At 31.8% G+C, this 13,877-nt stretch overlaps 1 protein-coding gene across 1 annotated transcript; it reads right to left on the bottom strand.

Moving 5' to 3' along the window:
- LOC117317586 (cyclin-Y-like) lies at window positions 1–13,853 on the bottom strand. The gene is made up of 8 exons (XM_033872436.1): window positions 13,264–13,853; window positions 10,945–11,022; window positions 8,019–8,071; window positions 7,054–7,242; window positions 6,388–6,507; window positions 5,871–6,037; window positions 3,777–3,939; window positions 1–1,548 (listed from the first exon to the last, which is right to left on the bottom strand). The coding sequence occupies exons 1-8, from the start codon at window positions 13,439–13,441 to the stop codon at window positions 1,432–1,434; spliced, it is 1,065 nt and encodes a 354-aa protein (XP_033728327.1). The 5' UTR covers window positions 13,442–13,853; the 3' UTR covers window positions 1–1,431.
- Window positions 13,854–13,877: the final 24 nt, after the last annotated feature.

The following is a 13,877-nucleotide window of genomic DNA, read 5'->3' as shown; positions in this document are numbered from 1 at the left end:
TCCGTCAAGATATATGCTTGAAATATTACATTTAAAAACTGACGAACCGGTTTATCCGCATAAACGAACAGGCCCTACTCCTATTCCAAAATTTAAAAACTTCATGCTATCAATTCAAATTCTTAAAAAGGTGAAATAACAATTTTTTTGAAAATAACTGTCCATAGTCAAAATCCATTTTAAGTTTTAAAATTTTAGAACTTTTTTTAAAGATGACAACCTCAAATTTTCAGTAAATTTTGGTCAGACTACAAATTTGATATTTTGAATACTTTGCTAATCTGAAAATTGATCATGATGTCAGTATTATGTTTTGTACACAGAGATCATGTCCAGAGGGCTGGAAACGGCAAAGATAACGCCGAGGTAAAAATATCCAGGGATACTGAGTTGGGAGTCTTCAGTTAATACATATCATCAACTGTTGCATGCCTTTGTTAAATGAATCCTAAATATGAAAAATAAACTCAATTCTAAAAATGAGAATAATGTGGGCAATGAAATCACATTAGTATGATTTAAATCTGATTTACACAGGGATGACAGTGATTATAAAAACAATTTCTACAAAAATTCAACAATACATTAATAATGACCCCTTTTATGAAAGGTATCATGACACATATAAAATGATTATGACATTTTCTTTCTGAATTGTACATGATTTTGTATACATACATACATTATCCTACGTATTGACATGGGAGACAGTTGTTTTAACACCGATTATGGTGGTGTTTGAACAATGCTACGAACTAAGCAAGCTTTTTATAATTATGCTTAAACTTCTTACAAACAAAAGGCTAAGTCGTTACTCTGACATATAAGCATGCACAGGTTATCAGCAGTGGAAACATCACAATCCACTTATTCAACGATATCGCTTGAATTTATTCTAGGTGTGCTATGCCAAGTTCTATATAAATGCACATTTACTAAGTAATGTCCTAAATTCAAAAATTCAATTTAACAAATTTCCAAACTTTCCAATTTGATAAACATACTATTAATATAGCGTGCATTAAAATGTTTAAAAAATTCAAATTCTGGACTTTATCATTAATTTATCCTTCACATTCCTAAAGAAAAATTTGATCAAAGTACATTATTGCAGGTAGTTTTTTCCAAATAGTTTCAAAATTCGGAATATTCATACTCAAATACAAAAAAAAAAAATTGGGAAACATGCAAATTAATATCCATCAAAACAGTTATTCCTAATACATCGGTGCTCAAAGATATTCCCACAAGAAAAAATTGTGAGGTATTTTTTACAGAAAAGATATTCATCACAATAATTCCTGTATGTGAAGAAATAAACAGTTTGCCGCCAACAGAACTGATCTTGAGATATGAGGTCCGAAGCAACAGCATCCCCATCCAGTGAACTTTGACCCTATCACTTATCCAATAACCCTGATTCTGCAGCTGTCATGACAAGATGGCCACACTGAGTCTGGGATTCGTTGTCATGCCATCAAGGCTGTTTGATCGTAGTAGGGTTGGTTTCTGCCATAATTTGGATATTGTTCCATCATTGGACATTGCCTGGAAAACAAAACAGAAATCAGCGTTACATAACAGATGATCTATCATTATCACAGAAACTGTGATAATACATATACCTGTTCATTATCTACTATATAAATATGATATCTGTGTCTTCAGTCAGGGGCCGCGGTGGCCGAGTGGTTAAGGTGTACCGACACTTTAACACTAGCCCTCCATCCTCTGGGTTGCGAGTTCGAAACCTACGTGGGGCAGTTGCCAGGTACTGACCGTAGGCCGGTGGTTTTTCTCCGGGTACTCCGGCTTTCCTCCACCTCCAAAACCTGGCACGTTCTTAAATGACCCTGGCTGTTAATAGGACGTTAAACAAAAACAAACCAAAAGTCTTCAGTAATACCAAATATATTTCACCAGTTTGGCTTATATATTGATATTTTTCACAATTGCCTAGCACCACAAGTGTGTAGCATGATTAATAAATATCAAAATATAAGCCACACGCGTGAAATATATTTGGCATTTCTGAAGGTACTGTTAGATATTCTGTTTATTATGTTTTATAGTAAAATATATGGATGCAGCTCAATCTCTCCCAGAATTCATTGCAGTCCCCGTCAACAGTTCACAAATGTACTCCAAATCGTGGTGTATTCTATGTTCCATAATGACGTCATATAACATGACAAAGAACTTTATGCAAATCTTAATTTTCCCCATTGTCGTTTGTAAGAAGCGTTCTGATAGGTGAAACCAGAAAATGTTATATTTTTCACTAGAATGAATAATGTTCCATTAATTCACAGGTAAAAATGTAATAAATAGAAATATTTGGTTAAATCAATTTTATATCCTCACTTTTGCCTAGTGGTGGACTGATCATCGATTATAATCAAAAGTTAATCAATTGGAAATTATTCTAGTGACATCACATCGATCATGAAATATCATAATTGATCATTGAAATGTCATCCTGAATTTTCCCGTATTCTGGAATTGTTCTTAGACATTAGATTTCTTCATTACTCATTATTTGACAGGGTCCTGTAGACGTTTTAATAGCAGCCTATATAGTATTCAAGCATCTGACTGACCCAAACTGTACAAACGGTAACATGGAAGATTTGCATAATCATCCTAATGCAAGTTCTTCGAATGTTTGGCATCACTTTGGGTTCAAGAGTTTTTATTTCTTGATATAACAAACAGATATAATCTGATTATAATCGATCATTGATCGAAAGAGGTCATTCGATTTTTCCGATGAATCAATTACAAAAATATCGTCCAATTCCCATCACTAATTTTGCCTTGACTTTGCTAAGTTCAGACAAATGCCTCAAACTGGTAAGCAACTGTTTGTTTTGCAGGACTTCAGGTAATAAGTGATGTCCTTGAAAAATTGTTTCAAAATTGATGGTTATTCCATGTATTATTCTACCCAACAGGAATACTCCTGATTCATCAATTACAGGGACCACGAACAGAAGCAAACTCGGTATTGCTGAAGCAAGACATGTTCCCTACCGATCCCAACTAAAAATGGTGACAGTGACCTTAACCTTGATCTAAAATCCCTGAAACTTGTCGGAGATATTACGGTCATTGTGTGGATTTTGATCAAAATTCCTAAGCTGCTAGATTGCTGGTGTAACGCACATATGTACAAGATGGTCGATAAAGAAACGTATAGCCCCCCAGTTTCCCAGTAGGGGACTAATAAAACAGTATCCTATAAAGACACATACTCCAGCACCCACCATGCATAGAAAGATTTATTTCTGGAGTCCTCCTGTATTATATATATTTGACAGAAATAGCCCTATATATATAGAGGATATCTAACAGTGTCTTCAGTAATACCAAATATATTTCACGAGTGGGGCTAATATTTTGATATTTTTCACGAGTGCGCAGCCAGGGTGAAAAATATCAAAATATTAGCCGCACGAGTGAAATTTATTTGGTATTACTGAAGACACTGTTAGATATTCTGTTTATTACATTTTTTATCAATGAAAAACCTACCCCGTATGCTAACTAGGCCTACAGCGATAATTTGTAAACAAAAAAAGTAGTTCCCCCTGTCCAGGTGCTGACATATATGTCGGGCTTTCTGATTGGTCAATTATTTTGGTATTTTCTAATCATTAATTTGATTGGTCAAATCAGCTAAAGTGATATTTTTCACTAGTGAAAAATATCACTTTTATAGAATGAATAATTTTTGATATTTCACTGGTAAAAATGTAATAAAATGTGCTACTGACCTCAAGTTTCTCTGCTCTTTCTTTGCTGAGGGGCTCCAGTGGGAAACTCAATTCGTTAGCATCAGCTAGAGCTCTCAAATCAAAGTAGTATTTGGCATACACACTGGATGGTACATTAATGTTGAACTGCAGCAGCTCGAGGAACTGTCTCTCCAACTCATTCCTTCAACCAATAAAAGTATCAACATGAATCATAAATGTATTATGTACTAGTATCAACATGAATCATAAATGTATTATGTATCAACATGAATCATAAATGTATTATGTGCTAGTATCAACATGAATCATAAATGTATTATGTACTAGTATCAACATGAATCATAAATGTATTATGTACTGGTATCAACATGAATCATAAATGTATTATGTATCAACATGAATCATAAATGTAGTATGTGCTAGTATCAACATGAATCATAAATGTACTATGTACTGGTATCAACATGAATCATAAATGTATTATGTATCAACATGAATCATAAATGTATTATGTATCAACATGAATCATGAATGTATTATGTATCAACATGAAACATAAATGTATTATGTACACTAGTATCAACATGAATCATAAATGTATTATGTATCAACATGAATCATAAATGTATTATGAATCAACATGAATCATAAATGTATTATGTATCAACATGAATCATAAATGTATTATGTATCAACATGAATCATAAATGTATTATGTATCAACATGAATCATAAATGTATTATGTATCAACATGAATCATAAATGTATTATGTATCAACATGAAACATAAATGTATTATGTACACTAGTATCAACATGAATCATAAATGTAGTATGTACTAGTATCAACATGAATCATAAATGTATTATGTATCAACATGAATCATAAATGTATTATGTATCAACATGAAACATAAATGTATTATGTGCTAGTATCAACATGAATCATAAATGTATTATGTAACTAGTATCAACATGAATCATAAATGTATTATGTATCAACATGAATCATAAATGTATTATGTGTTAGTATCAACATGAATCATAAATGTATTATGTAAGTAGTATCAACATGAATCATAAATGTATTATGTATCAACATGAATCATAAATGTATTATGTAACTAGTATCAACATGAATCATAAATGTATTATGTATCAACATGAATCATAAATGTATTATGTATCAACATGAATCATAAATGTATTATGTATCAACATGAATCATAAATGTATTATGTATCAACATGAATCATAAATGTATTATGTAACTAGTATCAACATGAATCATCAATGTGCTAGTTTCAACATGAATCATAAATGTATTATGTACTGGTATCAACATGAATCATAAATGTATTATGTACACTAGTATCAACATGAATCATAAATGTATTATGTATCAACATGAATCATAAATGTATTATGTATCAACATGAATCATAAATGTATTATGTATCAACATGAATCATAAATGTATTATGTATCAACATGAATCATAAATGTATTATGTACTAGTATCAACATGAATCATAAATGTATTATGTAAGTAGTATCAACATGAATCATAAATGTATTATGTATCAACATGAATCATAAATGTATTATGTAACTAGTATCAACATGAATCATAAATGTATTATGTACACTAGTATCAACATGAATCATAAATGTATTATGTACTGGTATCAACATGAATCATCAATGTATTATTTACGGGTATCAACATGAATCATAAATGTATTATGTACTGGTATCAACATGAATCATAAATGTATTATGTATAAATAGTATCAACATGAATCATAAATGTATTATGTATCAACATGAATCATAAATGTATTATGTATCAACATGAATCATAAATGTATTATGTAACTAGTATCAACATGAATCATAAATGTATTATGTATCAACATGAATCATAAATGTATTATGTAACTAGTGCCAACATGAATCATAAATGTATTATGTAACTAGTGCCAACATGAATCATAAATGTATTACGTACATTAGTATCAACATGAATCATAAATGTATTACTTTTAAAATCTGTTGTGGGGTTCTCAAGATACGAGTAACATGGCTGTTTTATTTCAAGAGAGTACTTACACATCTTCCACAGCTATGTCCTTGAGGATTTGACAATAGTCCACATTCCATACAGCCTGATCATCCCACACCTTAGAAGAAAGCAGAATCGCTCCCAGCACAATCCTCTTCCAGTTAGCCGGCATTATGCCAATTTCAGCATAGTGGAGGAGCCGCTCCAAATATACCTAAAATATTTCAGATAATTAATTTGTAGTAGGTAGAAAGGCTAATATGACCCTCCAAATATACCTAAAATATTTCAGATCAGTAATTTGAAGAAGGTAGCAAGGCTAATATAAATTGTATGTACCAGTAGCTTTCAGATACCATAGTCATAAATTCTATATTTGAATGAATCTTCATCGTTATGTAACAATAAATTCTATATTTGAATGAATCTTCATCGTTATGTAACAGACTGACAGATTTAAGATTGTGTACAATTTACTTCATATTATCGAGAGAAAACATCAGAGTGAAGTATCATTACGCCAGTTTGACCAATAATTTCTTGCAGATACCACTGACCACTTACCAAGGTAACTATTGCACATTCTGCGGTCAACTGTGCCGCACTAAAAAGGTTTCTCACAAATCGGTAGATGGACTTGTGTTCCGGGTCTCTAGAATCATAATCTTCAGGGACTATTTCCCTCTGAAACAAGACAATACATTTAAAATGAATACTGAGTTATTTTTTAACTAGTTTCCCTACAATCTGTATAAATATTGAAAATGTAGATCAATGGAAATATTCCTTCACTTTCCTTTGTTTTAGGGAATAACACACTTTTTTTGCGAAAATAAAAAAAAAATCAGTAAAATAGCAAAAATATCACTATGGTGATAACTATTCCACCTAAATTTCTTTTCAGCTTATTCAAGATTGTTTCAAAAGAAGTAAGCATTTATTGTAGAATTGATATTTGAAAAGAATTGAATGCTTAAATCTCCTTGATGCAGCAAATATAGGATAACCTTCTGATTGGTCAATATTATCCTGACATACATGTTATGAAAGGTTTTCTTCAATTTAGGGATGAGACAGACTTCGGTATACCACAATCAGTACTGCATTTTATGTCTGGCGTTTCGATCACACTGTCATCTTTATCAGACAAAACATGGTTGCAATATATGAAAGTTCATTCATCAGAAATCTAATCATTTATCATAAATGCAAGATACACATTGAACTTACTGACAAAGGATGTAGTTTTTCATCAAAAATCACAATTGTGCGATTACTCTCACGATTTTTTATATGAAAATAAATAGCATAAGCCACCGCTTTGATTGTGTTCTTCAGGTTTGGCTGGCTGACAGTGGAGTCATCAATGAATATTGTTGAACAGGAGCTGTATTTTTTCACTGTCATGGGCGGGGGTGTCTGCAATATAAGCACAAAAGTATAGAACAGACATATCTACAACAACAGGAATCTATATAAGTCAAGGGCATTATCCTTTTTTCTTTTTTAATTTTGAAAAAAAAAACATTTTCTAAAGTGCATTAAATATATCTATTACATTTTTACCAGTGAAATATCAAAAAACATTCATTCTATAAAAGTGAAAAATATCACTTTTTCTGATTTGACCAATCAAAGCACTGCTTACAAATGACAATGGGAGGACTTTAAAGCTGCCCCGGCAGATTTTGCTATAAAAATGTAATAAACAGACTATCTAACAGTATCTCCAGTAATAATGCACCTGTGAAAAATATCAAAATATTTGCCCCATTCGTGAAATATATTTTACCACAGTCATAAATTCCAAATTTCATCAAAATCAGACAATATCTAAATTTCCACCAATCAGAAATTTAATGAGAGAAAAATTCAACATTAAAACGGAGACATGACCACAGACCTCTAAACTCTATATCATATTATGGATACTCTTAACAATCCAGTTCACTACAATCTTCCCTTCTCTGACTAAGTTTTAAACCTCGAAGACTCACAAAACTCTACCATGTGCCTCAGTTGGGTACCACATTTAACAGTAGAGAAGGAGTTCAACATGCAATCCGACACTCAAAACATAGGACCTCTACTGAACTCTAAATAGATACTTTTACAAGTCGACTTGGACACTAGCAATAATAGCATCAGTTAGAACAAGGAACCAATACCTTGATTTAAAAGTTTGCCAACCGTACCTGTAGTTGTAATATTCTATTGTCATATTGACTCCTTCTTCGGTTTTTGTTATCTGTAATAGAGAATTAAAAAGTCTGAAATTTTATCTTTTAAATAATCTACCAGCAATGTACAAGAACTTGGCTTCGTCAATTTTTGTTGATGTCTGTGAAAGAGAATTAAGATGTCTTATTTTTTGGGGGTTTTTTTCCAATAATTAATCTACTGGTAATTTAAAGGCAAAAGAACTTGGTTTCATCAATTTTCTTTAATTCATAGAGATACTCCTTACTGGTAACAAGAAAGTTTTATTCTATAGGAAAGCATTACTGGTTTTTAAAAAATCTCTGTTCAAGAACTTTACTAAAATTCTATAATGCTTTCCTATATGGAATTTTACATCAAAGAAGGTTGATGAAACTTGTACCTGGTTGTTTTTTAACCTTAAACACGGATACTACTCCTACAAAAATGGTTAACAATAGATTTTGAATAAATATTTTCATTCTTTCATCTGAAGTTATTCCATTGTACCAGTATGTATCAAATCATAGTTATGGTAGATTAGGTATCTGTATAAATAGATATCTGTATAAATATATATCTGTATAAATATGTATCTGTATAAATAGATATCTGTATAAATAGATATCTGTATAAATTGCACAAGTTTGCATCTGAACATTTTGGTCTAGAAATATGTTTCATATTATATTTCTATTTAGGAAAATATTGCATCTAAACATTCTGGTCTAGAAATACATTTCATATTATATTTCTATTTAGGAAAATATTGCATCTGAACATTCTGGTCTAGAAATATATTTCATATTATATTTCTATTTAGGAAAATATTGCATCTAAACATTCTGGTCTAGAAATACATTTCATATTATATTTCTATTTAGGAAAATATTGCATCTGAACATTTTGGTCTAGAAATACATTTCATATTATATTTCTATTTAGGAAAATATTGCATCTAAACATTCTGGTCTAGAAATACATTTCATATTATATTTCTATTTAGGAAAATATTGCATCTAAACATTCTGGTCTAGAAATACATTTCATATTATATTTCTATTTAGGAAAATATTGCATCTGAACATTTTGGTCTAGAAATACATTTCATATTATATTTCTATTTAGGAAAATATATATATCTATAAAAAATATTATTATGGAATTGATTTCTACATTGAGAATATGGTGCGATATCACTACATAAGCTTGATAATGTCCTCATAACGCGCCACCACAATAAGTAACAATGTATATCAGGAAAGTGAACAATAGAGTCAATTAAGGTGCCTATCGGAAAGGTAAAATACTTAGGTGGGTTAATATAAATAAATACTTTTACATTGTCCTCATTCCATGCTTGTACATATTTCTGTCTATTTCATTTTTTTTCACTTCAAACGTGTACACAAGGTTCACTGTATCAACATCATGGACCTTGGATGAAGCAGAATATTGCAGAATTTGAAGTTTTTGAAGTTTTCCTTCAAATTCTGGAAATTTTAACTGAAAATATTTAGCTATACATTGTGCAATGATTTATACATCTTAAATAAATTTGAAGCAAGTCTGAAAACAATGATTAGTCAGAAGTCAATGTTTTTGGGTGTTTTTTGTTTTGTCTGAAAACTTGGTATTTTATATGACAGCAAATGAAATTTTAAACTTTCTATGATTTATACATATCTATAGATCATTGTTTAAAATTCATTCATGTTTTTATTCAATATACATATATACAAGCATGGTACTTTGCTAGTGGGTAAATTAAAACATTCAAGGGACATGACCAAGTGTTAAAATAACATTTAACTTTCACATAATGTACTGTTTTCATTTTTTTTTGGTGGGTGTGTTTTTGTGGAAGTATATATACAATGCAAGAAATCAGTCAGTGATATCAACTGATTCAGTGTTATGGGAGAAAGTCCATCCATTCTGACTTTTGCTATCATCAAAGTTTTCCAATCTTGCCAATTAATAAGAGATTTTAAGAACTTGACAGTCTTTTGCTACAAATCAAAAATGAACCAGCTCAAATTTCAAAATTCATGAAAGCCTATATATGGTTGCTCAAAAATCATATGCAAATATTTTAACACATATCTATAATTGAGTAAAATGGTGGCTATATATATGTCATAACTAATATCAAAGGTAAATATAAATCAAAATAATAAATACGAAATTAATATGGTCATTTCTAGAAAGTGAACTAAAGACATTCCAGGGTGAAAATGTATAATAGGACAATTCAATTATACATGTAGTTGTGTGTTACATAACATATTTCCTGGGTGTGATGTAATAATATGTGATTATAGAGTTACTTCCCTTTATAAGGTTATATATGTGTATCATATATTTTTCTGTGTATAATCATGCAGTTACAAGTCAGAGGATTATGCACTTCAACATTAATACTCTACTTATATTCATCCTAAATTGCAAATTTTACAGGATGTCATAGAACATTTATCCTTCTGAATATGAATTTCGGAAGAATTAAAGTATTGAAAATATTTTACTTTAACTCGATCATGATAACTGTATATGCAAGACTTTAATCATTATAATCATGTAGTGACAGTGTAATTTCATGAATTATCGATAAATATTGAAAAAAAATCTTTATTTTTTTTTCAAGCAGCTCCTGCGTAATAATTTTTTTTTACATTCTGGATATTTTCCTCAATCAAATTACAATCTTACTGTTAGAATACAGAGATTCCATCCGGTAATCCCGTTTCACCAATATTAGAATTTAACTTTATAATTTCTAAACTAGCATTCTATTACAAGTTTCGTTGTTGTCATCTTCCACATGCTAGTGAGGAGCATTCCTGGAGTGCTCGTGCTTAGAATAAAAACATTTTATACCGGCGTGTCTGCTCCTGACATCCGACCTGCGGCGTGACTTACTTCTGTTTATTTCGCTCTGTGACCGTGACGAAAATATTGGTTTTGCCAGAGGGTGTATAGAAGGATCACCAACATTGTCTGAAAAATAAAATATAAAATCCTCTTAATCATTTAATCAAATGTTTGGTTTGGTTTATTTTGTTTAACGTCCTATTAACAGCTAAGGTCATTTAAGGACGGCCTCCCGTGTGTGCGACATGCATGCGTGTGGTGAGAGGCTGCGGTATGTTCGGTAGGCCGGAACTTTTGCCGATTTATAGTGCTACCTCACTGAAGCATACTGCCGAAGACACCCAGCAGCACACCCCACCCGGTCACATTATACTGACAACGGGCGAACTTTAATCAAATGACATATATATATATGAAACAACTTTGCAACATCATGATCAAATAATTACTTTTCCATTGTTTGTACACAGAATGCGGCTTTCTGATTGGTTGAGATTTTTTTTCATACCACTATGAAAAAAAATCCGAAAATGGCGCGGAAAATGTGACGTCACAATACCAATATTGATGTTGCGTATTAATTTGAGAAAAAGAATCCCATACAAAACCAGTAAAATTGTACATAAAACATGTTTTAAATTAGAAAATTATTTTCAAAAATTAATCATAAGCATTGATGTAAATTATTTTTTAGTTTCATATGAAAAAAAATTTGTTTGCAAACTTCTGTAAGAATCTGCTATGCGGATTCATAGTTTGCAAACTTTTTTTTCATACCCCGATGAAACTAAAAAAAATTGACATCAATGCTTAAATATTGTAAGAGGTAGAGTACATAGCCACTTTAGGTCATATCCCTTTACTAGCTCCGACTAGCAGAACATTGCCTTTGTGTAACTGAAGTGAAACAGAGAGTTTCATAATTCTTGCAAAACTGTAGGCAAAATTATGCTCCATTTACTCATACGACACAGATTTTTTTTAAAGAGGGCAATAACTCTGTAATTTAGGAGTAGAGTGGCCTGTGCTAGCGATTGGATACAATTATTTGAAGCCGTCTGGCTTATTTTTGTGCATATACTTTAGCCAAAACACATGAAATGCTTTCTTTTACTTTGCGATATTTGCTAAAAATCTAGTGGAAATAGTAATTGTCTTCAGCCAAACCATCTCAAGATTAGCCATCGGCTAAATGGCTAATGGCAAGCACTATCACAGAGTGCATGCCATGACTTTGGTACACTACACAATGTTTAGTATGACCAATATTGTCGATGATCATGAATGATGATACCCCTTTTATTCACATTTTAACTGACTGTTATATGGATTTCTTACATGTAAGGTGCATCAAATTAATGGCCAAAGAGGTTTTTAGAGTTGTAAATTTTTATCACCTACCTACATTTGTACATACAAGATTTAATCAAAACTTAAATTGTATCTTACAATCTCAGGATAGAAAACACAGCCGAGAGAGTAAACAGCACCAGGTATGGACTCTTTGAGGCAGCCAGGGTGTGGAACAGCCTGCCTATATATATATAATATATATATACAGTGTATATAGCTAGCGAGCTCAGGACAGCATGAACTTCTTACTCGGTTTTCTACAGACTGCGCCGCACCCTGAACGGCTCTCTCTGCAAGTCCTCCTAGTGTTTATCAACATGCTTGCCTTCTCTTTATATTTTTATTTTTACTGTCCACACTTTGTGATGTCAAATGCTTTGTCTGTCGCACATAGAACTAGTATACAGTAACACCTGGTCAATGCTGGCTTTTTTTATTATATGTTGCTTATAGTTTGTAAGTTCAGTTTGCATGTATCACAGTATGTATTTAAATACATCCATTTTATATGTGCCTTTTTACCTTCATTTATCATGCTCCATACGTATACGCTCAGTATGAATTTTGGATTGTACAATATGGTAGTGTCTATATCCTGTCAATTTTTACATTTGCTATATATGTTAGCATATATATATAGCCATGTGCTTTTAATTACTCAATGACTTTGCATGAGATTTGTGCTTGCTATTTAACTTAACTGCTCTTAAATATCAATTATCTTATTCACTAGATTGTCTTTCATGTTATTGTACTCCTGTAACTCCTTGCTATGATTTATGTGTTTCTTATTAATTTTTTTGTTAACCATACTGTGATATTTTCCATATGTTTGCCATACTAAAAGCTCTTCAGAGCTAACGTTCATGTTATCATGTATATGACACAAAACAAAATTCCTCGTATCTTGTAATTAATTTGTCAGGTAATATTGACAACAGACACAGTATCCGTCTGGAAGAAACATAGTAATTAAAAGCATGTTCCGCAAAGTGGGTGTGGCCTCATATTAACCTTCTGGGAGGATCTCTCTGTCACTGATGTGAGGTACCCCATGAAGTGAAGACAAGCTTTGATTCTTTGGTTCCATTCCCACCTCCTCACTTCGCACGGTCGCTGCCGGACGGTATGCATCTTCGGGTTTTCTTGACTTAGGGCTGTAGATACAGCTACAAGAGTGCTTGTTACCCATGCTGAGTTCTCAACCAGGCAAATGCCCCTGAACTTTCACAGATGATTAAGATTGCATACACCAGACTCAAATCATCATCAAGTATTACAGTTAATAAAGCATATTAATGCAATGAGATATCGGATGTCATCTCAAATTCAGACAAAATCTTATTGATGTCAATGTAAAATATGAACGAATGCGATGCTCAGTTACTCAGTATCCGTTATCACAAAGAAACGTCGACCTTTAAGAAAACAGATGAGTCACTATCGGGCTCAACTGGCACAACTTCATCTTCTTGTTAACTTATGGCATGTTGTTGTGTGTACAATTACGTAAGTACATGTAAATATCCCATGGATAAATGTCTCCCTATAATTCATATCAATACCAACAATCATCGGCAGTCGGTCTTCTCAGTATCCGAAGTTAATTGACAGAAGTTCTCCGATTG

Source organism: Pecten maximus, chromosome 19, assembly GCF_902652985.1.
Source record: "Pecten maximus chromosome 19, xPecMax1.1, whole genome shotgun sequence".
NCBI classification, from domain to species: Eukaryota; Metazoa; Mollusca; class Bivalvia; order Pectinida; family Pectinidae; genus Pecten; species Pecten maximus.
The sequence above is the reverse complement of the archived record's forward strand: the minus strand, read 5'-3'. Positions and strand labels throughout refer to the sequence as shown.